This window comes from Sciurus vulgaris, assembly GCF_902686455.1.
Source record: "Sciurus vulgaris genome assembly, chromosome: 17".
Taxonomy (NCBI): Eukaryota; Metazoa; Chordata; class Mammalia; order Rodentia; family Sciuridae; genus Sciurus; species Sciurus vulgaris.
In genome coordinates this window covers 43394712-43422115 of record NC_136478.1, presented here as the reverse complement: position 1 = coordinate 43422115, position 27404 = coordinate 43394712, and the positions used below count along the sequence as shown (strand labels likewise).

The 27404-nt window shown below is 41.3% G+C and overlaps 1 protein-coding gene and 1 pseudogene across 5 annotated transcripts; one reads left to right on the top strand and one right to left on the bottom strand.

The window, feature by feature from the left end:
• The first annotated feature begins 2306 nt into the window (after positions 1–2306).
• On the top strand, positions 2307–10458 carry ZNF792 (zinc finger protein 792). Of its 4 annotated transcripts, none has more exons than XM_079117760.1 (5): positions 2307–2663; positions 2904–2942; positions 5761–5887; positions 6396–6518; positions 7152–10458. In XM_079117760.1, exons 2-5 carry the CDS (start codon positions 2910–2912, stop codon positions 8708–8710), a joined length of 1842 nt encoding a protein of 613 aa, XP_078973886.1. In that variant the 5' UTR covers positions 2307–2663; positions 2904–2909; the 3' UTR covers positions 8711–10458. The 4 variants fall into 4 exon arrangements, with proteins under 4 accessions (XP_078973886.1, XP_078973885.1, XP_078973888.1 ...); XM_079117762.1 differs by lacking the exon at positions 2307–2663 and adding an exon at positions 5036–5101 and having other exon boundaries at positions 2888–2942; XM_079117759.1 differs by lacking the exon at positions 2307–2663 and having other exon boundaries at positions 2865–2942.
• Positions 10459–14853: 4395 nt separating this feature from the next.
• Positions 14854–16093, bottom strand: LOC306648477 (inorganic pyrophosphatase-like; annotated as a pseudogene). The gene is made up of 2 exons: positions 15946–16093; positions 14854–15506 (listed from the first exon to the last, which is right to left on the bottom strand). The product of its transcript is annotated as an inorganic pyrophosphatase-like (transcript).
• Between the last annotated feature and the right edge of the window lie 11311 nt (positions 16094–27404).

The following is a 27404-nucleotide window of genomic DNA, read 5'->3' as shown; positions in this document are numbered from 1 at the left end:
ACTGAAACACCTTCAGAAATACAGAGGACAGGAGAACTGAAGCTTGAGTAAGGAAGGGCAGGTGCAGAGGGCAGAGTGGGAAAGAACTTATACCCAGGGGGTAAACCACGAGCCCCGCCCGGTTACAGCTGGATGACCTCATGCACGCCACTTCTCTCTAGGTCTCGGTGTCCTTGTGTGTCAAAAAGTGGTGCTTTGGTCAGTGGAGGTGGCGTGCACCTGTAATCCCAGCAGCTTGGGAGACTGAGGCAGGAGGATCACGAGTTCAAAGCCAGCCTCAGCAAAAGTGACACACTAAGCAACTCAGTGAGGCCCTGTCTCGAAATAAAATACAAAATAGGGCTGGGGATGTGGCTCAGTGGCTGAGTGCTCCTTAGTTCAATCTCCCATACTAAAATAAAAATAAATAAATAAATGTGGTGCTATGGTTTGCATATGATTGGTTCCTCAAAGGTTCGTGTGTTGGAAGCTTGGTCCTCATTGTAATGGTACTGAGAGATGGTAAATCTTTAAGAGGTGGAGCCCAGTGGAAGGTTAGGTCATGGGGGTGCCAACCTTGAAGAGGATTAGTGCTGTCTTCTGAAGTAGGTTGGGTCTCACATATGTGAATTAGTTTTTGAGAGAGTAGGTTGTTATAAAGCGAGGCCACTCCATGGGCTTGGCACCTTCTGCACATGGGTGCTTCCCTTTTGGCTTCTTTACCATGTTGTGACATTGTCAGGCAGGCCCTTGCTAGATGCTGATGCCATACTATTTGAATTTTCCTGCCACCAGAATAATGAGCCAAATAAATTTCTTTTCTTTATGAAGTACCTAGCCTAGTGTATTTTGTTATAGCACCACAAAATAAGAACAAAGATGAAAAATTAAATTGTACCATAGAGGATACAGAATGGACAGTAAATGAGGTGATATAATGCCTGAAGTAGATGGTCTCGAAGAGAAAATGTCCCTCGCAAAGGACAGGATGTGCTCCAAGATGCAGAGGCAGGTGACAACTTAGTCTGTTGCAAGATCCAGGTGAACATCAGTGTGTCCAGAAGGAAGGGCAGGACCAGATCACAGGGCTTTGTGGATCACAATGAGAAATTTGGATTTATTCTACCTCTATTTGGAGGCCAAGGGAGGGTTCTAACCAGTGACATAATCTGATTAAATCTTATTCTGGATGCTGTATGAAGAACACAAGAATTGACGTGGGGTCCCAGGGAGGTGTCCACTCCACTGTTCAGAAGTACATAGATAGTGAACTGGCCCAGGGTGGTAGTGTAGGAGGTGGTGGGAAGAGCTAGGGACACCAGGATGGTTAAGGTGCCGGATGAAGCCCAGGCAATGTCAGCTCCTCTCAAATCTCCATAAGATGGGCCTTTGCACCCATGGCATGGCAGGGTAGCTCCCTCTCAGCACCCAGAAAAACCATTTAGAGTGACTGGACTGCATGAAGCCCAAAGCTCTTTTTTCTTAGAGGTAACTCATATGCTAATAAGCTACAATGCATGTTTTCCAAAATATCATGCTGTACATGATAAACACATGCCATTTTTATCAATTAAAAATAAAAAATTAATGCATCTTATAAAAAAAGAGAAAGTAGTATAAAAGGAGCCAAAGGGTACAAGCATGTGCCTTCATGTAAAAATTATGATCATTACTTATAAAGGTATTTACTAAGTTAGAGAACATTGTATTTTATATGTTGACAGATACCCCAAAGGACCTTGCTGAGAAGTGTCTCTTCCTGCCCTCTGACAGCCCTGTCTGTGAGTCTTGAGATGATGATTATGGTAGCAATAACTTTTACATAAGTAGAAACCAAAACATGTGCCTTCTATGTACTCTGTGACCCAGGAGATTGTGAGTAGTGTTGTTTTCCCCGTTTTATATACTGGATTTTAGAAAGTTCCTGTTCTCAAATTGCTGCAATCATGGAGTCCCCCCAGAAGGCTTGTTAAGGCATTGAAAGTTGAACCCCACCCCCAGAATTTCTGAGTCCTTAAATTTGGGTTGTTGCCTCCAACTTGCATTTTAATAAATTCCCAGGCGATGCCAATGCTTTGGTTTGGGAAGTACTGAATTAGAATAATATTCGTACACAAAGATCCCGCCGATCAGGTAGTAACGTCAATGAATCTAGGTCGCTGAGTGAGGTGAAGGGGGCTCACCCATACCCACACCAGCAGGATGGGGCTGGCGGCGCGGGCAGCGCCCTGGCCCGGGCGGTCACTTAGCGCTGGGAACGGTCCCTTTAAGAGGAAAACTCCGGGCGGGGGGCGGCGTGGCCGAGGGGGCGGAGACGTTATAGGCCCCGCCCCGCCCTCCTCTGCCCTGCCGCGGGGGCGACAGAGACTCGGTCCCCGAGGCTGAGCCGGTTCGTCAGCGCCTGGCTCCCGGCCACCGGCTGCAGGAGAGCGGCTTTACTTCTGGCCGCGGAGGCGGAGGCCGGAACTTCCTGCGCTACAGCGGGCAAGTCATTTCCCGGTGGCTGCGCTGAGTCCCCGCACTCGGAGACCCTGGACCGGGTGGGAGGGTGTGGCCTGCCGCTCACCCTGCCCAGGGGGGCTTTTCGGGATCGCTCAGGGAGAACAGTGAAGCTCCGATCCTCCGCCCCGCTTCTGCACCAGCCGTGACCCTCTGGACCTGGGGTGTCCGCTGGGGACTGGGAGGTCCGCGCGCTCTCCGCACCCGGGAGGCGGGCCTGGGCGGTGCACGCATTTTACACCGTGTGAGGAGCGGGCAGTGAGGGCAGCAGCGCCACCCTCAGCCCGGGGTCACGCCTCACCCGGGGCATGGCAGAATGGGTGGTGGGCTGAGCTCCTGAGAGCCACCTCTGTCACCCACTCTTGACCCCTCCGCTCTTTGAGCCACCTCTGTCACCCACTCTTGACCCCTCCGCTCTTTCCCAGGCCGCGATGGCTGTAGCAGCGTTGATGGATCCTGGGAAGGTGAGTGGGTGGGCCTCAGACCGTGTGCGGTGGGATCCCCATCCCTTTGGTCCTGGCGCCAAGGTAGAACAGGTGGCGCTCTTCCCCCTGCTTGAGTCAGAGAACCTTGGGTTGGCGGGGGAGTCATTCCAGACCTGGGGTCCTGAATGCAGGCCAGGAATTATATAGAGCGGTTTCCATTTCTGCGCTCTTAAGGGTCGGGGGAGAAAGGGTCTCCTGCGCAAGGAACTTGCAGGTACAAATGTTTGTGAGGTGTGGCGTGCGTGTGTTTGTGTGCAGTGAATTGGGAGTGTTCTGGAAACACCAAGTCACTGTTCCTACTTTGGTGGAATCAGGCAGCCCACCCGGAATGACAGACTGAGAAACTGGAAAACTTATTCTCTGAAGGTGCTGGAAGCCGTGGAGGATTTAGAGTAGAGGAGAAGGGTGATAGGACTCAGGTCTTAACCAGACACCCTATAGACGCAGAGTGGAAACTTGAATGTGTGGTGAGGATCAGGCAGGCCAAGGAGTAGTCCAGGTCAGTAGAAGAACTGCAGGTGGATTCTGGATCTATCTTTTAAATCAGGCTGAGCGGGCTTTCTTATGGGCAGGTGAAAGAGAGGAGGCGTGACTCCATGGTTTGGGGTTTTAGCTGCAGGAAGGATGGGCGATACATTAACTGAGAGAGGTTGTTGATTTCAGTGGAAATTTTCAGTGGAAATAACGGGTTAGGTTTTAGCCATGTTGAATCTCTGATGTTCCAGAGATTCTGAGTAGATTTGCAGAGTGGGTGGATCACAAACAGTTGCATGCTCTGGGAAAGGGAGGTGTTAATTAAGGTCATGAGAGACAATATGCAAACTGGACAGTGGCCAGACTATATGTAAAAGTGGAGCTCTGACCCACAACCTGTCCAGGAAACCACCCCTGTCATGTCAGGAAGTCAGCCTGCTGCAAGTTAGACTTGCAGGAAGCCAGATTGCTATCTCCAGTGACAATCCAGCTAGTTAAATGGCAACATCAGTAAAGACTGGCCACTTGTTTGAGCTGGGCTTGATTAATAACTGACAGCTCTAATTTTCGTTCCTGTGTCCAACTTAGGACCAAATGCAAATAAACAAATATACTTCCCTGACCAATCATACAGGCTACCCTGCTTCTAGTTAGCCCTCTTACACACAGGATCCCTCTGCCCAGCCCTCCACCTCCAATCAGGGCACACCTGCAGCTCTCCCTTTTCTCCATTATAATGCTTTCCGTAGGGTCTCTGCCAAACCCTCTGCAATGGAGGCTGACTCCCTTGCTACAACCAGCTCTGAAGAAATACCTTGGCTTTTCTCATTTGGTCTTTTTTTTTTTTTTTAATGCCCACAAAACACCCATATTGTGGCATCTGAGTGTGGGCAAGAGTGTAGCTGAGTGTCAGATTAAAAGGGTGAATTTTCAGGTCATGGTGACAATGCTGGTAAGAGGAGGGTGTGGCTGGAGAATTGAGAGCAGGATGTCTTGCTCCAGGGTTGGCTTGTTTGGCATCATAAAAATGGATGAGGAAGAGTGGTGGTCATGGTGGAGGGTGCCATGTGGGGACAAGAGGGTTTGGCCAGTGGCCAGATCTTCCTAGGGGCATAGGCAGTCAGGGAGGTAATGCTACAGTGCGGTTTGGGCTGTGCATATCCACCCTCTGTTCTTACCAGGCTTTTATAGTGACCCTTGATGGAGCCTGGGGATTTTCAGTCAGGCTGGGGAATGAGCTCAGGGATAAATGAGATTAGTCGGAATGGTTTCCAGCAACAATTGTTGCTGTGGGGTGGTAGAATGTATTAGTTAGCTTTCCATTGCTGGGACAAAATCCTGGGATGATCAGCTTAAAAGGAAGAAAGGTTTGTTGTAGCTCATGGTTTTAGAGGTTTCAGTCCATGATGGTTTAGCCCTGTTGCTTTGGGCACGTACATAGTACATCATGGCAGGTCCCTGTGAAAGAGGAGGCAAGATCATCTCATATGACTAGGAAGCAAAGACAAAGGAGGAACTAGGATCCCAATGTCCCCTTTAAGGACCTAATTTCCTTCCAGTAGGCCACACCTCCTAATGGTTTCACCACCTCCCAGTAGCACCACAGGCTGTGGATCAAGCCTTCATCATGTGGGACTTTGGGAACATTCAAGATCTAGACTATGGTAAGGGAGTAGGAAGACCTGAGGGATTGACTTTGAGTGTGTGTGCTCTGGGTGGCTTATGTCGAAGCCAGGACCAGGCCGGGAGTCTAAAGCAGGGGCTGAGGTGGCCCTTGGCAGTGAGCACCATCAAAGGCCCAGGGCTGAATGGGATCATGGTTGTATTTGTCAAGCACTCTCTGGGTGCCACGTGCAGAGTGACATGTGGGAGATGGCTGTTATATAGGCAGAGATATGGAGAGGGTAACCATGACAACCAGGATGGAGTGGCGAGGTCCACAGTTGTTCAAGGAGTGAGGTACCTGGGAGTGAGCTCTTGGCCCCAGGGCTCCTCACTGGGGATTGAGGGGGAAGACTGAGCCCTCTTTTGTTTGTGCCTGAGAAGCATGACCTTGATGGCACTAGGGGAGGAGGCTGATTGAAGAGGGCTTTAGGCCCTACAGGTCAGGCCCAGAGCTTAGATGGTTCCCTGTGCCCACCGCTCTGTGGCTGTCTGAGGCTGAAACAGTGGCCATGTGTAACATGAGAAATGAGCAAGCAGGAACTGGGCCTGGTATCTTCTTGGAGCTGGGGGGCAGAGTGAGGGAGGAGGGTGAGCAGGGAATGGGTAAGGCATGCCAAGGAGAGACCCATCATGGAATGAACTGTCCTTATCATGGCAGGGCTGTGTGACCTTTGAGGACGTGACCATTTACTTCTCTCAGGAGGAGTGGGGGCTGCTGGATGAGGCTCAGAGGCTCCTGTACTGTGATGTGATGCTGGAGAACTTTGCACTCACAGCCTCACTGGGTAAGGCCACTGTACCCTCCCTGGTGTCCTGAGCTTGTCTCTGCCTGTCCCCTTTGCCCAAGAGACAGCTCTTTCCTTCTCACAGCCAGACCACGGGTACTGCTTCCATTTTCTCAGTCCATGTATTGTGGGTTCCAGGGTGGAGCTGGGTGCAATATCTCCTCTCCCCAGTCAGCCCCACACCTGCTACCTAAAGCCTTGCAGAGAAGGGTTCAGGCAGAGGGAGCCTTGCAGTCAGACTGGTAGAGTCCATCCACTTTGGCTACTACTCACCTGGATGGTCGTCTAGATCCCTGACAGTGATTTAGGTTCTACTCTCCTTTGCTGACATTTCCTGTGCTTGAGTGCTAGAAATTCCACATACTCGTGTGGTTGCTACTTTCTCACTGGGATATTCCTGCCAGACTTCCTTTGTATGTCCTTTTTGTAATATTGAGTTTTCTGTAATCCGATGTGGGTTAGTTCCCCAGATAGGTGCTGGCACTGACCTACCCTGTCTTTTCCTTAGGACTTACATCTTTCAGGTCCTACATAGTTGCCCAACTGAATATGGGGAAAGAGCCCTGGGTGCCTGACAGAGTGGATATGACATCGGCCATGGCAAGAGGGGCTTATGGCAGGCCTGGTTCTGGTAAGTGGTAGCTGGGGAGGATATGATGTCAGTACTGTGTTCAGAACACACCAGCATCTTTTCTTGTATCCATCATTGGTGCCAGAGCCAGTGGCCACGCTCATACCTTTCCTTCCCCATTGCCCACTTGGCATCTCTGCTCTGACTTTGGGTCCCTAGCTGGATCCCACCTTTCTAGTCCCCACGTCTCCTTCTTGCTACAGCTTTCTCTGCAGCACACTCTAGTGTTGGACTCCATTTAGTAAGTCCTAAAATATGCACATTTCCTTTAAGTGCTTGAAAATTCAGTTGGAATTAGATTTTCCCAGGCCTGGCCTGTTGCATAACCTTCAAAGGTTTGCAGCAATGAAGGCCCATTCAAAAAGCCTTTGGAGAGAAGTGAGTTGGAGATGCTGCCTCTCCACCCTGTATTGTACCCCATTCTTGTGTTCTTGGTTCTGATAAGGCCTCCCTTGTCTTGTGACTTGGCCAGTCACAATACTGCAGAGCATACCACTTTTTACCCTGTCCTAAGGCTCCTCACCTCACCGAGACTATGAGACTATGGACTCATTCCAGAGTCAGACAAGGATATATAATGGGGTGTTCACATCAAAGTTTATATGAACTTCACTGGCATTTCTCTGCTTGCAGATTTTTGCCATGGAGGAGAGGATAAGGAGCCACCTTCTGAGCAAAATGTTTCTGCAGAAGGAGTGTCACAGGACAGGAATTCCAAGGCAGCTCTATCTACCCAAAAGACCTTCCCTAGTGACACATGTGGCCTACAGTTGAAAGACTACCAGGCAACATATCCCAGGCAGAAGCCATCCACGTATGCGGTGAATGGGAGAGGGTTCAAGTTCAATGCAAAGCCTCTCCAGCCACAGGAACGGCAGAATGCAGACAAGCCTGTCAGAAGGGTGGAAGGCAAGGCCCCTCCTATGAAGACCTGCAGAGACCATACGTCAGAGAAGCCTTTCACGTGTGGAGAGAGCAGGAAGGATTTTGTGGCCACATCAGGCTTTCCACAGCATCAGGTCACTCCCAGCCTGCAGGAGCCACACAGGAGCACTGAAGTTACAGTGGATGTTCAAACTATGCAAGGATATAAGAAGAGCACTGAATCTAGGGACAGTGAATTTTTGAGTGACACATCCACACTGGTTCAGTACCAGAGAATCCATGCTGAAGAAAGGCCTTATGAATGCAGCAAGTGTGGGATATTCTTTAGCTGTGTCACCAGCCTCGTTCAGCACCAGAGAGCTCACAACAGAGGAAGACCTTATGAGTGCTGCGAATGCGGCAAATTCTTTAGCCAAAACTCCAGTCTCATAAAGCATCAGAGAGTTCACACTGGTGAGAGCCCTCACGTGTGCAGCGACTGTGGGAAATTTTTTAGCCGAAGCTCCAACCTTATTCAGCATAAGAGGGTTCACACTGGTGAAAAGCCATTTGAGTGTGGTGAGTGTGGGAAATTCTTTAGCCAGCGCTCCAACCTCATTCATCATAAGAGGGTTCACACTGGCAGAAGCGCTCATGAGTGCAGGGAATGTGGGAAATCCTTCAACTGCAACTCCAGCCTGATTAAACACTGGAGAGTCCACACTGGAGAAAGACCTTACAAGTGCAATGAATGTGGAAAATTCTTTAGCCACATCGCCAGTCTCATTCAACACCAGATAGTTCACACGGGTGAACGACCTTTCAGGTGCAGTGAATGTGGGAAAGCCTTCAGCCGAAGCTCTGACCTCATGAAACATCAGAGAGTTCACACTGGTGAACGGCCTTATGAGTGCCACGAATGTGGGAAATTGTTTAGTCAAAGCTCCAGTCTTAATAGCCATCGGAGACTTCACACTGGTGAACGGCCTTATCAGTGCAGTGAATGTGGGAAATTCTTTAACCAGAGCTCCAGCCTCAATAACCACCGGAGGCTTCACACTGGTGAACGGCCTTACGAGTGCAGTGAATGTGGGAAAACCTTCAGACAAAGGTCAAATCTGAGGCAGCACCAGAAAGTTCACAAACCAGACAGGCCTTACGGGTGCCACGAATGTGGGAAAGCCTTCAGCCAAAGGCCTACCCTCATTCGGCATCAGAAAATTCACACCAGAGAAAGGAGTGTAGAGAATGTGCTCCCTCCATGTTCAACACAGCAGCGCACACCAGAGCGAAGCTCTGAGAGTGAGGAGCTATCAGCCAGATGTTGAATGTCGTTCACCCAGTAATCTCCACTGGGTAAATTTCCTATGAATGCTGGACATGGTGGAAGCTTTCAGGAGCTAAGTCACTTTTTCTGATGGTGAATGTTATCAGAGTTTTGTCACTGTGAGGATTTGTGACAGAAGCTCTACCACTGGCAGACCTCCAGAGTGCATGTTGGCCTCTCCACAGCACTCAGGGAAGGCAGACCTTTTTCTGCTCACTGGAGAGAATCATCAGTAGCCTGAGGCCATGGGAAGATGACCTTTTTCGTCTGTGGACATGACGCGTCTTTGGCCATGAAGACCTGAGTGGGGTTCTACTGGCAGCTTGTAGAGGTCTCCCTACTTCAGGGACCTTGGTCTAATGTGACTGTTGAGATAGACTTATCCAGTCTGTTTTACCTGACCCAACTACCTACTACCCGTTGCTGTGTTTTGTGTGATAATGAGGGCCTTTTTGATAAAGCCGCCTTTAATCTTCTGTGTTCTGGTCACTGTGAGGAGCGGGATGAGAACAGAGCAAAGGTCTGCTAAACCAAAGGGGTGAATTGTTCTTGTGTGTGCCTCCAAATATACTGCCTCGGAAGGGACAGTTAGACGGTAAAGAACAAGTCAGTCCAGATTTAGCCTTGCACATTGCTACCCAGGGTTTTAAGGAAAGAGCATATGGCTTGGTGGGCCCATTATTGCAGTCTGAATGATATGAATTTTCATAGTATGACTGTGTTATCCTAAGGAGGGGGCAATGGTGACAAGCTCTGGGGCAGCTAGGAGCAGTATGAATTGCATCCTTTTCCCTCTTGCACTGTCAAGTAGTTGTTGTTTAACTGGTACCTGAGGTTCAACATCCACTATGCAAATGTCTCTGTATATCAAGATGGACCCAGCCCAGGTGGACCCATAATTTGTGCAGAAACATGGAGCATGATTATAGGGTATAGGTGAGATTATCACAAACCAGCAGGAATGGATCTACTCTAAAAGCTTCCTTTGAATGTGGCCGTGCAGAATTCAGGGTTTACTGAAATGCTCAGAATCTTACCATGTCTGTCCTACAAATAAGTTTCCTGCCAGAGCAAATAAGCTAAAGATTTTATGGAATACTGCAGGCTCTATGCACAATTCATCTCAAGGCCATTGCTGGCCTTTCTACTAAGAGAAAGGATCCTGTTCTCCATGGATGTCACATTCTTTGCTGCCAAGGCATAAGGAGAGAGAGGGCAGAGTTAATATAAATGTTGTTGAATCTTCTAGTTTTCTAAAATGGGTGGTCATGTTTTTATGTGCAACAAATTATTTTAATGCCTTGTTAAAACATAATTGTCACACAATAATTGAGTGTACATGCACACAATTTGATAAATTTTGAAATATATTACTCGGAATCAAACCATAATCATGATAAACATATCCCTCACCCACAGAGCTACCTCGTACAACTTTATAATCCCTTCTTGCTGTCCCAGGAAAGCCACTGGTTTATTCTTTTTTTCACTATAGATTTGTTGTCTTTTCTAGAATTGCATATAATTGGAATCATAAAATACTTAGACTCTTTTTTTTGGTCTGATTTATTTCATACAGCACAATTATTTTTTTAACAATTATGTGGACTAAGATATTTTAGATTTCAACAGGAGAGAATGATTATATATGAAAGCATAATTATTTTGAGAATCTGTACTATGGACATGTACAATTAATTCATTTTACTGCTGAGCAGTGCACAACTGGATGAGTACACCACAATTTTTTTTTAATTTTTTAAAATACACATAACAAAATTTGCCATCTTAATCATTTTTAAGTATATAGTTCAATAGAATTAAGTATAGTCACCTTGTTGTACATCTGTTACTTTGATCTATTTCCAGAATTTTTTTCAATTTGCAAAACCAAAATCTTTTCCAACTAAATAATAACTAACACACTCCTTCCCCACCTTCCCAGGCCCTGGAAACCACCATTAGCTTTCCGTTTGGGTGAATTTGACTACTGTAAGTCCTCAAGTAAGTGGAATCATAAGCATTTATCTTTTTGTGGTTAGCTTATTTCCCTTAGTACAATGTCTCGAGGGTTCATCTGTGTCATTGCATGTATCAGAATTTCCTCTCTTTTTAAGACTGAAAGAATTCCAGCTTAATTCCTAAGTATTTTATTTTTGATGCTATTATGAATAAAACTGTTTCCATAATTTTCTTTTTGGATTTTTTTATTATTAGTGTAGAGTAGGAGCAACCCATTTTCCTGCACTGATTTTTTTTTTATCCTGCTACTTTGCTGAATTTATTAGTTCTAATTGTGTGTGTGTGTGTGTGTGTGTATGTGTGTGTGTATGTGTGTGTGTTGCTTCAGTATGTTCTACATATAAGATAATATCATCTGCAAACAGATAGTTTTGTTTTTTTCCTTTATATTTTAGTGCCCTTATATTTATTTTTCTTGCCTAATGATGCTGACTAGAACTTCTAGTACTGTATGGAAGTAGAAAAAGGGAGCATTCTGGTTACTGATCAAAAGGCTTTAAGTATTTTATTGAGAATGATTATAGCTGTGAATTTTCATAATTGGCTTTTATCATGTTGAGAGAATTTCCTTCTGTTCATAATTTATTCTGTGTTTTTTTAAAATCGTGAGATGGTGTTGAATTTTGTCAGATGCTTTTTAAGCATCAAATAAGATGATGTGTATTTTATCCCTGTATTTATCAATGTGTTGCACTGATAAATTTTCATATGTCTTACATTCTTGCATTTCAGAAATCCACTGGACATGGTGGGCTTTGGTTACTGTGTTTTTCACATCATTGTTCATGAGGGATATTGATTGGTAGTTTTTTTGTAGTGGTGTTTGTTTGGTGTCAGGGCAGCGCTGGCCTCATGGAATGAGGTAAGAACTATTCCCCCTCTTTTCAATTTTATGGAAAAGTTTGAGAAAGATTTTTGTTAATTCTTTAAATGGTAGAACTCAATTAAACTTTCAGGTTCCGGGCTTTTTTGAGGGGGTGTATGTTTTTTATTCATTCTCTTTACTACTTATTGTTCTATTTAGATTTTCTGTATTTTCATGACACAGTCTTGGTAGGTTTTCCATTTCTAGGGATTTGTCCCTGTGTCTAAGTTATCCAATTTTTTAACATATAGTTGTTCATAGTACTCTATTGCAATGTTTTTATTTCTGTAGGATCAATAGTAACATCTCCACTTTCATTTCTGATTTTAGTAATTTGAATCTTCCACCTTTTTTTTTTTAAGTTAATCTAGCTAAAGATTTGTCAAGTCTTAAAACCTCTTTGAACATTCACCTTTTGGTTCTGTTGATTTTCTCTATCATTTTCCATTCTCTAGTTATCTCTGCTCTAATCTTTATTATTTTCTTCCATCTTCTAGTTTTAGGTTTAGTTTGTATTTATTTTACTAGTTCCCTATGTTAAAAAGTTTGATTTTTTTAATTTGAGCTTTTTTAATTTAATTTTTTCTTTTTTAATGTAAGCTTTATAGCTGTAAATTTCCCTCTTAGCAGTGCTTTTGCTGTATCCCATAAGTTTTGGTATGTTGGGTTTTCATTTTATTTCATCTCTAAGTATAACTTCCTTTGTGATTTCTTTGATATGCTGAATGTTTAAGAGTGTGTTCTTTGATTTCCATAAATTCATGAATTCTATTTTTTCTTTTGCTGTTGACAATCTAATTTTATCCTTTTGTGACCAGGGGAGATACTTTATATGATATCTCTCTTTTAAAATATACTGAATCTTTATTTGTGGCCTAATATATGGTCTAACATGGAGGATGTCCCATGAATACTTGAAAAGGATGTATATTCTGTTACTGTTGGGTAGAGTGTTCTATATATGTGTTAGATCTAACTGATTTGTTATATTTGTTTATGTCCCCTGTTTCTTTGTTGATCTGAGTGTAGTTGTTCTACCCATTTATTGAGAACAGGGTATTGAATTCTTCAACTAGTATTGTAGAACTGTCTATTTCTTCCTTCATTTCTGTCCAATTTTGCTTCATGTATTTTGATTGCCTGTCGATAGGTATCTATTAGTTCATTTTGTATTGCTACAACAGAATACCTGAGACTGAATGCTTTATTAAGAAAAAAGATTTAAATTCTGGCTATTCAAGTGCATCTTCTTGGTTCTAGTGAGGGCCTTCTGGCTGCATCACGACATGGTGGATAGCATCATGGGAGCACATGTGAGAGGGAGAGATCACATGACAAGACAAAGTAAGAGACAGTAGAGACCCATGAACTTGCTTCATAAAAACTCATTTTTGTGAAAACTATGCCACTCTTTGAGACCAGCATGCACCCTTTTTGAATCAGTGCTTCCATGACCTAACCACCTTACACTAGGTCCTGCCTCTTAAAGGTTCTACCACCTCAACACCATCCCAATGGCAACCAAGCCTCCAGTGTGTGAACTTTTGAGAGATACCATTTAAACCTTATCCAAGCCATGGCAGTGCATAAATGTTTTTACTTATTATATGTTCTTGTTGTGTTGAATCTTAATACATAATGCCCTTTGCCCTTTTTTCATTTTTTTTAAAGTATATTTTGTTTGATGCCTGCATTGCCACCCCTGCCCTCTTTTGATTACTATTCATATGGAATATTCTTCCATCCTTTCACTTTCAACCTATTTGTGTGTTAAGTCTAAAATGAGTCTTCCGCAGACAGCATATCATTGTATCATGGATTTTTTTTATTGTTTGTTTTGTTTTTTAAGTCCTTCTGCCAATTTCTGGGTTTGCTTTAAGAGTTTAGTAATTTATATTTAAAGTCATTACTAACAAGATTTAGTTCTATCATTCAGCTACTTGTTTTTGATGTTCCTTCTAAGTTTTATGTCCTTTATTTTCTGCATTACAATTTTCTTCTGTGTTTGATTTTTAAAATGTAAAACATTTTGATTTTCTTTTGTATTTATTTTATGACCACTTTCTTTGTGATTACACTTAATATCCTAAAGTCATAGTACTTTCATTTGAACTTATGCCAGCTTAGTTCAATAACACAGAAAACTCTGTGCTTATGGAACTCCATTTCTACCACCTTCAGTTATTGATGTCACAAAATTACTTCTTTTTGCATTTTATGTCCAAAAACATAGATTACTAATTTTTTATATATATCATTCTCTTAAGTCATATAGAAAACAAAGTGGAGCTACAATACAAGCTTTTAAAGTTTCCTCTGTATGAACCTATGCCAAAGATCTTTATTTCTTCACGTAGTTTTGAGTTATTGTCAAGTATCCTTTCATTTTAACCTGAAGGGCATCCTTTAGCATTTCTTGTAGAACAGGTCTGTTGATGATGAGCTCACTTAGGTGGAAATGCATTGATTTCTTCATCACTTCTGAAGGATACTTTTACTGGACTAAGACTTCTTGGTTGGAGAGAGAAGAACACAGGGATGTGTGCATGCCGAGGAAAGGCCATAAGAGGACCCAGCAAGAAAGTGACCATCTATAAGTCAAGGAGAGACACCTCAGGAAAAATTAAAACTGTCAACACCTTAATTTGGACTTTCAGCTTCCAGAACAGTAAGACAATAAGTTTATGTTGCTTAAGCAACCCAGTCTGTGGTATTATGTTATGGCAGCCCTAGCAAACAATTAATTAATACATAGATCATCTTGTCACCTGAAAACAAGATAGTTTTATTTCTTCCATTCTAACCTGTACACATTTCCTGTCTTTCCTTGATTCAGTGGCTAGAATTCAAGTTACAGTAACAGTGGTATAATCAGAAACCCATACTTGGTTCCTGATTTTAGGTGGAAAGCTTTCCATCTTTCACCATTATGATTGAGTTTGCTGGTCAGGTTTATTAGTAGTTGTCCTTTATCAAGTTGAGGAAATTCCCTTCTATTTCTATCTAGTTAGCTGAGGATTTTTTTTTCCCAGCAAAATAATTTTATTTCCTATCACATGGTAAACATATACATCCAATATGTGTTCATCTTGCACATCTATTCACAAATGACTTCCAAATCACAACTGCTTTGACATTTAAGCATGTACAAAAGTTGTCTTAGCTGAAATATGAAAAATGCTTTTGGACAGGTAACATTCTGAATATATTGAATTGGTCACAGAAGAATTTGCTTTAGTTAGATGAGTTCTATAAATTTAAAGCTTTGAAAAGCTACTACTTTGCAATATTACTTCCAGATGAATAGGATGCAGCGGTATCAGCTTGTATTCCAGAGTAAATCCCGTCCGTTTTTTCTGGTGATGGAACCACTTATCACACATCTGTTGGTATTGTGTGCAGGCAGATTCACATGGTGCGTGGTGAAGCATCCCACAATGGCTTTGGCAGCATCAGGATCACACTTGAAGGGGCTCTCAGACACCGCTGTATTCATGCAACTGATTCTCTTTCCATCCGTTTTCTTAGTCACTAGTGCTTTCCAATAGTCATGAGTACTTTTAATAGTATCAATTGCAAAGTCCTTATCTTTAAATTCAGCATTGAAAGCAAATTCATTTTCTGGTTTTCCATCAGGAACCTTGTACCTTCTAAACCCATCCACAGTAGCTTCTAGGTAGCCGAGTTTCAGCCGTTTGACATCATTGATATCATTATAATTTGCTGCATCAGGATCATCCACGTTAATGGCAATGACTTTCCAGTCGGTTTCTCCTTCATCAATCATAGCCAATATGCCCAGAACTTTCACCCTGATTATTTCACCTCTTGAACATACCTTGCTTCCAATGTTCACAAACATCAATTGGGTCATTGTCACCACAACAACCAGTATGTTTATCACTGTGTCCTGTGTTGAGGTCTTAAGCCCCCCTTGCTCCTTCTCAACCAGCGGCAAGGGAAGGGGACACTCCCCAACAGGTCAGACCAGGATAGGTAAGGCCGACTGACCGCCCGCTCCCAGCCCTCCATGTGGAGGACAATCAGACGCGTCAGGGAGACCCGTCACAGCAGGAACTCATTTATTGAGGAAATCACACAGCTTTTATGTAGGGTGGGGGGCTAGGCGGGACCAATCAGCTTAAAGGTCAGCAAGGCATGGGGTGTTCAAGCAGGCAAGAGTCCCAATAGGACTATATGGCAAGCACAAGCTGATCACATTCGGGGAACTACTGTTAACCAATCCCTGACAGTGGTCCGATTCATCATCATTAACTATTGAAACCACCTTTGAGGCCTTGATCTTGTTCACTCGCCAGGGAGTAAGGAGTCAGCCTGAGTTAGTTAACGTGTCATTAGTCCCAATAGTCCTGGGTCTTCCCAAGTCTGAGGGATGGCACCGTAGTTCCAGATATACCCCTTGTAGGGGAACAAATTCGCAACATAATAGAGTTTCCCTTTTTTCACATCTTGCTTAATTGGGTTTAAAGGGTCCATTTTTGCATTAGACCAGCGTGGAACTTCAACTACCATGTGGAAGACATCCTTATCTGCATAAATTGGAATATCATGAAATGGAGATATAGATATATATAGTCCTTTTTCATTTTTGAGTAAAACTCGGTACTCGAGGGTGAAGGGCGTGGTGCGCTTCTCACTGCTGAAGCTGCTCATGGTGCTGGAGACTAATCACTGTCGCTGCCACACAGCCGCCCGCCTGAACGCGGCGCTGACTGACAAGGTAGCTGAGGTTTTTAATTATTTTAAAATCACGATTGGATTTGGGAAATACTTTGTAAATATCCTTTTGTTCTTCACTTGCAAAGCGCTTCATGGGTTTGGCATCTATCATGTCTGCAGGTTCGCTCATGGGATGCACAGGGAGAGCCCTGGAGAGAAATGGCGTGGCCCAGGGCTGCTGAAGTCTGCTCTGCTGATGTGCAGCCAGAAGCAACTTCAGAAATTAGTCTGGAGGAACTAGCAGTTGCCCGTGTGGACGTCAGCTAGCACTGGGTAATAAAAGAGAATGAGGTAGATGGTGGCACAAGGGTGATGTGCACAGCATGGTCCCCACCCCTGGTCTCAGTAGTGTTGAGGTCATACTTGGCTTCAGGTTAGAAATTTTTATAGACTCTCGGGCCATTGTCCAGAGGGTTTCCTTTGGGGAATATCCTACCTACATACCAAAGTATTTATCAGGGTTACATATACCTCTGCATATACTAAGCCAGGAGAGCAGGCCTCAACGAGGCACTTGTCCCTTTCAGAATTCCAGACATTTCTGGCAAGTACTTGTCTCACTTCTCGGAATGCACCTGCTGGGTGCTTGCACAAGGCTCTCAGTGGAAAGTTCACCTTCCTAACTGACTTCAGGCTTCATAGAGTGCTACAATGGCTATTGTTAACAAGTTCAAATTCAGTTAAACAAAACATGGCATGTGTGAGTCATCAACCAAACTTCAGGGGTGAACCGTAATAAAGTGTCTGACTCCAGTTTTTGATGTTTGTTCTTAGCTTTTAAGTCTCACCTCTTTCTTATGCCTCATATCCGGTCAAGCTGGTAAGAAAGCCATCCCACGCCCTAACCACAATAAAAGCCCATGCCATCTTCCTTTCCCTGCCCTCCTAAGACATTTTCTTTAGGAACTGCTTGACATGGCTGGCCTGCGTCCCCAGGGACCTCACATAAGTAGAATAACCCTTTCATTCCTCTGTGTGTGTGTATGTTCATCAGTTTCCATATATGAACTAAAGTTCAGGTCGAAGGGTCCACCCTATCTTATAAGGTGGCTAAAACATAACTTTCTATATATTTTTTTAATATGGTGTCAGACATGTTAATTATTTCTAAATATTTAAATTAAAAGCACTCAGCACTTTTATTTCTGTAGTAACCTTAGTACTGTTGTTCTGAAAATATTTTGTTTACCATTATAACAAGTAGATGAGGAACTTTGTTAACTGGGAATGAAGACATTTAGTCCAAGAGAAAAAAAAATTACAAACCTAATGGTTATTATTTTTTAAATGGACACTTTCTATACGTAAAAGAGAGAAATTCAGTAAAAATATTTTTAGCACTATGAACTGAATTGGTTTAGAAGAAACGTAACCTAAAACGTAGTAAGCAGCATGTCCAGGTTTTTACTTTTATCTTAGTTCAAGTTGCTGTAGCAAAGCACCATAGACTGGAGTTTAAACAGTAGACAGTTATTTCTCACAATTCTGGATGCTGGAAGTCTGAAATCAGGGTACCAGTGTGACTGGGCTCTTGATGACAGCTTTCTTCCTAGTTTGCAGATCTGCTTTCTCACTGTGTGTTCCATGGTCTTACCATGATGCATACACATGGCAGGGAGAGAGACTACCAGCTCTCCTCCTCCTCCTCCTCCTCCTCCTCCTCCTCCTCCTCCTCCCCTTCTCCTTCTTCCCTCCTCCTCCTCCTCCTTTTCCACCTCCTTCTCCTCCTCCTCCTCCTCCTCCTTTTTCTACTCCTCCTCTTCTCCTCCTTCTCCTCTTCCTTCTTTTTGTAGATGGACCCAATACTTTTATTTATTTTTATGTGGTGCTGAGGATTGAACCCAGTGCCTCACGTGCTCTACCACTGAGCCACACCCCCAGCCTTCCAACTCTTCTTTTAAGGGCACTAATCTTATCATGAGGGCTCCACTCTCTTGAACTTATCTGAAATTAATTAATTACCTAAAACTTAACCTCCAAATACCATCTCCCTGGTAATTGGAGCTTCACACCTATGAATTTGGGGGGGGGGGCACAAATATTCAATCCATAACATTTTGCCCCTTATTCCCCTGAAATTCATGTCCCTTTCACATGCACAATAAATCCATTCCATATTACCCCCAAAGGTCTTAGCTCACTCCAGCATTGACTCTTAATCCTAAAGTCCCAAGTCTCAACTGAATATCATTTAAATCAAACATGGGTGAGACTGGAATATGATTTAACTTGAGGCAAAATTCTGCTCTACCTGTGAACCCAGGAAATTCGACAAACTATGTTCTTCCAAAACACAATGGTAGAATAGACAATCCAGTTCAAAAGGAGAAATTAAAGTGGTTGGGAAGGTGGAAACCAGCCAGCTCCAAAACCTAGCACAGCAAATACCACAACATCGTAAGTTCTTAAAATAATCCTTCTTGATTCAGTGCTTTGCTCTCTGTGACTCTGTGAGCCTTCCCGGTAGGGTCTCACCCTGAGTGGTGCTCTACCCAGACTCTGCTGGGTGGGAGTTATGCCCCCAAGACTCCAGGCAGTCCCTTCCCTAAGCTCCGGGCAGCTGCAGTCTGGCCTATTGAAACTGAGCTGTTGGCATCCCTGGAAACTGAGGTGCAGCCCTAACGATTTATGGATCCACCCTGAGGATCATCCTTTCCTGTCTTGAAGAACAGCCCAGGTATGCCCTGAATAGCTCTATAATTCAGTCCTGCGCTATCCAAGAAATTAACAGCCTTCCTTCATATTTTCCTGTCTCCATTCCCTTCAGTTCGAACTGGCAAAGCTTTTACTGAGGGATGAATGTGTCTGTGGTTCACACTCACACTAATCTTACCAGTGGTGCCTGGCCATAACCTTGGTTTTTACTTTCTCTTTTGTGATACGTAGACAATCTGTTTTAGTTTCTTTTTTGTTGGTTGGTTTGTTTGTTGAACAGTTAATTCTTCAATTCACTTCACTCTTCTCATATGTTACTACAAGTAATCAGTAGGACCCAAGCTGCTCCTTCAACACTACACTTAGAACTCTCCTAAGCTAAATATCCAATTCTACTTTCTACAAAACACAACATGAACAAAATTCAGCTAAATTCTTTGCCACTTTATACCAGGGATTGCCTTTTCTCCATTGTCTAATACGTTTTCTGCATTTCCTTCAGAAACCTCATCAAAATGACCTTTACCATCCATATTTCTCAAAATTCTGTTCTGTGGAGAGTGGTGATGGAGGATGGGAGAGCAGTGACTGAGATCAGAGGTCTCTGATGCCCTCATGGCTGTGGCATGCCTGGTGCCTGGGAATGTTCTGTGCAAGGGCACAGGATGCCTAGCTACTGTAGCAATGCCCTGCGTGAGGAGGCTCTGTGCAAGGGTCCTGTCAGCTCTGACCTTGATCTCAGGCACCCAGCTCTCGGGAAGGAAGGAATTCTGCTAGACAACCACAATGTTTCTCCAGTTCCTGCCCGCCGTGCAGTAACTTTAAACAATGGACTTTCTTGGGAGCTACACAAAATTCCTAACATTGCACTTTGCAACTGTGGATTGCACTTGTGGAAAAGCTACATAGGATGTCCTAGTTTCTGTAACTTTCCTGAATACAAAGAATAATGGTTGCATAGTCTTTTACCTGATAACAAGACATATATAAATAAAGATTGCTGGCATAACTCTTTAGATCTGCATCTCCATCAGGGAGCAGAGCTTCACCTGATTCCAGCTTACTTTTCAAAATCTGTGTTCCTGAGTCTTTATTTTCTAATCTCCTTTCGCCATTGGGTGGAACTGTGAGTTTGGCCATGGTGGTCATGGCACTGTTCTTGATTATTTATGTATTCTCAAAGAAGTTGGAAACTTTCTCTACAACTCTCTTTTCTTTCTGGGCCCTAACCAGAATCATCTTTGTAAGTCCTTTTACAATAATCTTGGTTTTTCCTAGCCTAGCATGTGTCTTGCATGTACCCCCAAATTCCTCATGCCTAGACCTTTCACTTAGTTCCACAGCCACTTCCATATTTTTTAGGGAGTGATTACCAGAACCCATTCCTAGTACCAAGAGCTGTCTTAAGTCAGCTCGGGCTGCTCTCACAAAATACCAAAGATTGGGTGGCTTGAACAATAGACATTTATTTCTCATAGTTCTGGAGGATGAAAAAGTCTGAGGTCAGGATACCGGTTGTTGAGTTCTTGGTGAGGACACACTTCCTGGCTTGCAGATAATTGTCTTCTCACTGTGTGACACAGGTCTTATTCTTATATGGACTATAATCTTCTTATTCTTATATGGACTATAATCTCATTATGGGGACTCCACCCTCATGACTTCATCTAACCTATTTATCTCCCTCACCTCCAAATATCACATTGTTGATCAGGGCTTTAACATATGCATTTTGGGGGAACACAAACATTCAGTCTACAACATTCCGTCTTTAATATCACTCCACACAACATCAGTCAAGATTTCTCAGAGAAGGGACTACTTCCAGGAATGGCACAGGGGAATTGTAAGGTAATCTTGGGATAGCTTGATCCCAAAAGCAATGACTAATTGGGATGTTTTATAAAATACACAGTAGCCAGCTTGAAAGGATTACTACTGACATGAGTTGTGATAATTTGAGCATGAAAATAAATTGTGATTTTAGTGAAAGGCTTAGTAAATCATGGCCTGCAGACCAATCCTGGCCCATTCCTGGTTTTATAAATAAAGTTTTATTGGAACAAAGCCATATTTATTCATTGATGTATTGCCAATGGCTGTTTTTGTGCTACAACAGTGGAGTTGAGAAATTGGAATAGAGACCATATGACTTGCAATGCCTAAAATATTTGCTGCATAGTATTTTACAGGATAAGTTTACTGACCTTTGTCTATAAATTTAAAGAATGGATTAGGGAATACTGGAATTCATAAATAATATTTAAAAGACAAAGTTATCTGCATGCCAAGCTATTTAGTTTCAATTATTATGATGTCTAGATCTTTGATTCAACAAAAACATTTCGCTAAATAAATACTGCAGAATGTTAACAGCTATTAAATATAAGTGGCATGGCAGTGTTTTCCAATAATTTGAAAAACTTTGTGTTTAAAAGTCTTAATAAATAAAGAAGGTTTGAATATTACTAAATTTATTTCCAGACATACAGAAGTGTACTTGAAGGCACACTTATGGCCAAAATTACAAAAAAAAATTTTTTTTTGGTTTAGTTTTTGGTATAGGGGATTGGACCCAGAGGTGCTTTACCACTGTGTGTGTTTGTTTGTTGAGTTTTTGAGACAGGGTCTTGCTAAGTCACACAGGGCCTCACTGAATTGCTGAAGCTGACCTTGAACTCACATTTCTCCTGCCTCTGCTTCCTGAGTTGCTGAGATTAAAAGTGTGTGCCTCCATGCCCAGCAAAATTATCACAGTTTCAGCATCAGAAAGAATGTGTATTGAAATACATTGAATAAATAAAAACCAACAAGTTCATAATGATATGTCCTAACAAATGGTAAGCAGAAAAATATGTCACCATCTGTATAACATTGCAGAATAATTAAGTATAAAACTTTATATGCATTAAAGTAAACTCCAATGAAACAATGCCATACATTGTTCAAGGATAAATAAATAGATAAAATTACTAAAAAGTGACCTGGGGGATACGTGCCAAATTAATGTCAGTTGATGCTTGGGGGGTGGCAGAATACATGACCAGGGTTCCAGATAAAGGAAAAATTTTAAATTATCTGTAACATTCTCTTTTATAACGAATAAATGTATATTTAAATACAACATAAGGAGCTATCAAAGTTAATAGTTGCCAAATATAGAGGTAAATAGAAATATATTTTTATTATTTTTTATATTTTTCAGCAAATACAAAGGAACTGTTCGTAATAAAAATTTAAGCTTCTGATTGCACTGGTGAACTCACAAAATGTCGAAATCCTTAGAATGACCTGAGTGGTTTAAAATGACTTCTATGCTATCTTTATTCTATCCCTCTGATCTCATTACTTATACTCTCCCCAGTGTCTTCCTCATTTCAGTCATGTTGGTCTTTGTGTCAGTGAGGAATTAATTTGGCCATGGATTTATAGTCATTTGTTTTTCAGCACATCATATTAGTTCATCCCCAAACACTTACAGAACTGTAAAAACACTTTGCATAATCTTTGTGTTTCTTCTGTGGACAATTCCATTATGGGCTGGTCTTTCTGCTCCAAAATGGTGTTTTCTGGGCTGGGGAGATAGCTCAGCTGGTAGAGTGCTTGCCTTGCAAGCACAAGGCCCGAGTTCGATCCCCAATACCGCAAAAAAAAAAAAAAAAAAAAAAATGGTGTTTTCTGGGTCTATTGAACACCTGTTATCCTGAGATTTACTTTGTGATTTTTGATGGGTTGAGTAACTTGTCTTGGATCCCATGTATTCCTTTCTTGGTTCACTTTCACTGTGACACACTACCTTTAGAACATTCCTATAAAAACATTAATGGAAGAAACTATACTGAGAGCTTAAATGCTTGAAAATATTTTTCTTCTAGCTTCACAATCTTTTGTTAGTTTGGCTAGGTATAGAATTCTGGCTTAGTAAATATTAGGCCTCCAACTGTGAAGATCTTGCACCATTATCTTATAGCATTCAGTGTTTCCACTGAGATATCTGATGTAATTCTGATTTTCTTTCCTTTATTTGTGATCTTTGTTTCTTTCTGGAGGCTGTAAGTTATCTTTTCTCACCACAGTATTTTAAGTATTATGATGGTATGTCCTGATGTATGTCCATTTTTATTCATTTTGTTGGGAGGTTGATGAGCCCTTTCAATCTTTTATTCTCCTTCAAATAATTTTTATAATTTATTTGGTCAAATTGTCCCTTATTTTCTCTACTCCCTTTTGGTGACAGCTACAACTCAGATTTTCATTTCCTGGAAAATTTTCTCTTAATTTTGTAAGCATTCGTTTTCATTTTTCCTATGTATCTCCATTTTAGTGCTATTTCCCCAGTGCTATCTTTCAACCTCTCTATTTATAATTTTTATTATAGTTTTAATGTTCAGAATGCTTTTCATGCTAATATGTTCAACAGAACCTTATTTCATGGATACAATGTATTCTCATATTTTCTGATATTATAAATTTTGAAGTTTTCTTTTATCCTTGCAGTTTTTACCCCATATTTATTTTTTTTTATCTTTCAAATTCCTATTGATCCATAACTGTTTATATTTAAAAGTAAGGTACTACAATAGCTGATTTGAAACACTGTGTGCTTAGACAGATTGTGGATTGGGGCTGTGATTTGAATCCTGTCATTTCATTTGAATAATATGAAATGTTAGTATCCACAGGCATGTTTTTATAGTTGCCCTGGAAAGATCATTTAAACTCCATCAAAATAAGTTCTATAAAGTGACAAAAAATTGAATAAGAGAAATAAAACTCATGTGATGGTGTGATTGGCTAACATCTCAGGGTAGTGCCTGGGGGGAAAGCTGGTTCTGTGAATATGCTGGACTTGTGCTGCTTTTGCCTGTGTAGGGTAAACACCAAGTCTGTGGGGTTCAAACAGCTAGCATCAAAGAAGGAAACCAGAAATTCAGAGAGTACTGTTATAAATGCACCAGAACTTGAAGAGTTTCCAACATTAACCAAATACTTTTTTCTAGTACATCTATTCTTCCTTGGATCAGTGATAGGCACAGTGATATCTATCAGAAGACAGAAGACTCCTTTTTTAACAAGGGTGTAAAAGTAATACAATAAAAATAGGATAACCTTTTCAACAAATCATGTTGGAACAAATGGACAACGGTATTGCAAAAATATGAAGGCCTGTAACTTCACAGCTTATACACAAAACATTCAAAATGGATCATAGATCTAAACATAAAACTTTGAGAAGGAAAAAAAATCTTCATGACCTTGAGATAAGCAGAGTTCTTAGATATAACACCAATAGAAAGTTACTGAAAAGACAAACTAAACTGTGAAAAATATTTACTAACACATATTTTACAACAAAGAACTTGTATCCAGAATGTACAGAGTTCTTTAATACTTAACAGTGCGGAAAAAAAGGCCTAATTAAAAATGGAAAAAAATAAACATTCCACCAAAGATATTTGGATGTCAAATAAACCTTTAAAAATTAGTGAACATTGGCTAGGTGTGGTGGCACATGACTGTAATCCCAGTGACTTGGGAGGTTGAGGCAAGAGGATCACAAGTTCAAGACCAGCCTGGACAACTTAGTGAGAGCCTATCTCAAAACAGAAAATAAAAGGGCTGGAGAAGAACCATGGTGGTAAAGCACTCCTGGTTTAATCCCCAGTACCCCCACCGACACGACCCCAAAATAGTGACTATCATAAGCTTTTAGGGGAATGCAAATAAAAGCTACAATAAGATTCTATCAATTACTATTAGAATGGTCAACAACAAAAATAACTGATAATACCAATTGCAGATGAGGATAAATAACTGAAACTGAAACTATTGCACATTGATGCTGAGAATATAAAATGGTACACACGATTTGGAAAAGCTTATCAACTTCTTATAAAGTTAAACATACACATACCATATGACTCAACCCATCTTCTCACAGGTACTTCCTAAAGAAATGAAATGTTTACACAAGAGTGCAAATAATACCTTTATTTATGATTGCTCCAACTTGAAAATAATCCAAATTTCTACCATATGATGAATGGATAAAAAATCATGGCTCATCCATACAATGGGATACTAATCAACAATACAAATGAATGAGCAACAGATACAATAACATGGATGACCCACAAATACATTTTGCTAAGTGAAAAAAATAAATCAGGAACAAAAGTCTACCTACCATATTGATTGTATTTACATGACCTTCTGGAAAATGACAAAACTGAAGATCACTTCCCAGGGTCACTCTCCCTAAAACCATCTCCTTGTGGGTGAATGGATGAGCTCAGGCTCGGGGAAAGGAAATGACTACCCAGAGGCATAAGAGACTTTTTGGGAAAGAAATATTCTCTATCTTGATTGTGGTTATGGTTATATGTTTGTCAAAGCCCAAAGAATCATATACCTAAAATGGTGGATTTTTCTCTATGTAAATTACAACCCAATAATTCTAAAATAAAATTTTCTTAATAGCATAGACCTGAATATTCTTTAACAAACAATAGCAAAAATGCAGAAGTGTATGACAAGAAGAGAGAGGAATTTAGGAATAAAAAGGTGAATTAACATTTAAAAGTCAATGTAAATCACCATATAAAGAAAATGAGCAAGAAAAAAATCATAGGTTGATCTCATCTGGAGAAGAAAGTACTTGATAAGGTGAAATTCAATTATAGATAAATGGGGACTCCCTTACTTTTACAAAAAGACATTAACGAAAGATCAAAAGCTAACTTTAATAGTAAAGAACTGAATGTTCTCCCCACACCAAGATTAGACAAAAGCCAAGAATGTCTACACTTAAACTTTCAGCATTGAACTGAGTGCCCCAGAAAACACAGTAAGAGATGACTATTCAGACCCAATAGAAAGAAGTGTCTCGATTTTGTGTACAGAAAATCCTAAGAAATCTACAAAAAGCTACCAGAACTCAATTAGGTAGTAGGAAAGTTAAGATGCAAAAACACTTTACTCCTACAGTAGTTAAGATCCTTTCCCAATTGTTTATTGAGTACTTACATAACAGAATTACTAATTAGGGATAAATTTAACAAAATATGTAGAGGATCTGAACTCTGAATATTACAAAATATTGCTGAAATTAAGAGACCTAAATAAAAGAAGAAATACCAACCATGGGTTGGTGGACTTCATAATGTTAAAATGTGAATTATTTCCATTTTAACCAATAGAGTCAAAGCAATCCACTTTATAATCCCAGAAGCCTTTTCTTCTCCCCAGAAATTGACAAGTTGATTTAAAAATATGCAAGTGAAAAGTACCTACAACGATCAAAAAATTTTGAGTTGTCATAATCAATATTCTTTGATATTGAAGGAATAAAAAAAAAAACATACACACACATGGCCCAGTGGGATCAGTCCACTTGGACTACCATAACAAAACACCTAGACTAGCTGGCTTATGGACAATTCCCTTCAACTCTTCTGAAGGCTAGGGACTCCAAGGTCAAGGGGACAGCAGATCTGATGTCTGATAAGGGCCTGTTTTTTCATAAACGACTGTCTTCTCACTTCAACCTCACAAGACAGAAAGGGTGGTGGGGGGTCTCTCTTGGCCTCTTTTTAAGGACAGTCATCCACTCATGAGGGCTCCCCTCTCAGGACTAATAAATTCTCAAGGCCTCACCTCCTAAAACCATCTCTGTGGGAATGAGGATTCCAATATAAGAATTTGGGGGAGGCATAAACATTCAGACCACAGCTAATGGTATAGGAGAGTACACAGAAGAGATTTCATGTATGTGCACATTACAAAGTGATTAAATCAAGGTTGTGGTCTATTGATTTTCAACAGAGCAACTCAGTGAGAAAGGTGATTCTTTTCAAAAGCCAGCCCCAGAACAACTGAATATGATTATTCCTTCTTTTAACAACTTAAGTAATTACATACACTGTGACAATTATTACATTGGTGGAAGGATAAACAAAATGGTTTCCTGTTGGTATTAATTTTCTAATTAACTATTATATATAAATAAATGTTCCAAGTATATCTTTGGCCTCAAATTCTAATATAGTCAGGTGTGGAGGTCTGTGCCTATAGTTCCAGCTACTTGGGAGGCTTAGGCAGGAGGAGAAGGTCAAGGCCAGCCTTGACAACAAAACAAGACTCCAACATAAAATAAATAGGTAAAACACAATAAAATAAATTAAAATGGTTTTGATACATTAGGCATCTCACATCGCTCTTTTCTAAATAGACCAAAATTTCAAAATTTGGTTTTCTCTTTACTCCTAATATATACAATAGAATCACTTTCCAAATGAAGATGCAAGAAAATATGATTCAGATTACTAACTGTGTAAGGGAATCTTATCACAGAAAACTCCAACGATGTCTACCAAGTTCTAAGTTTTACTAATTTTGGAAAGTCTGGTATTAT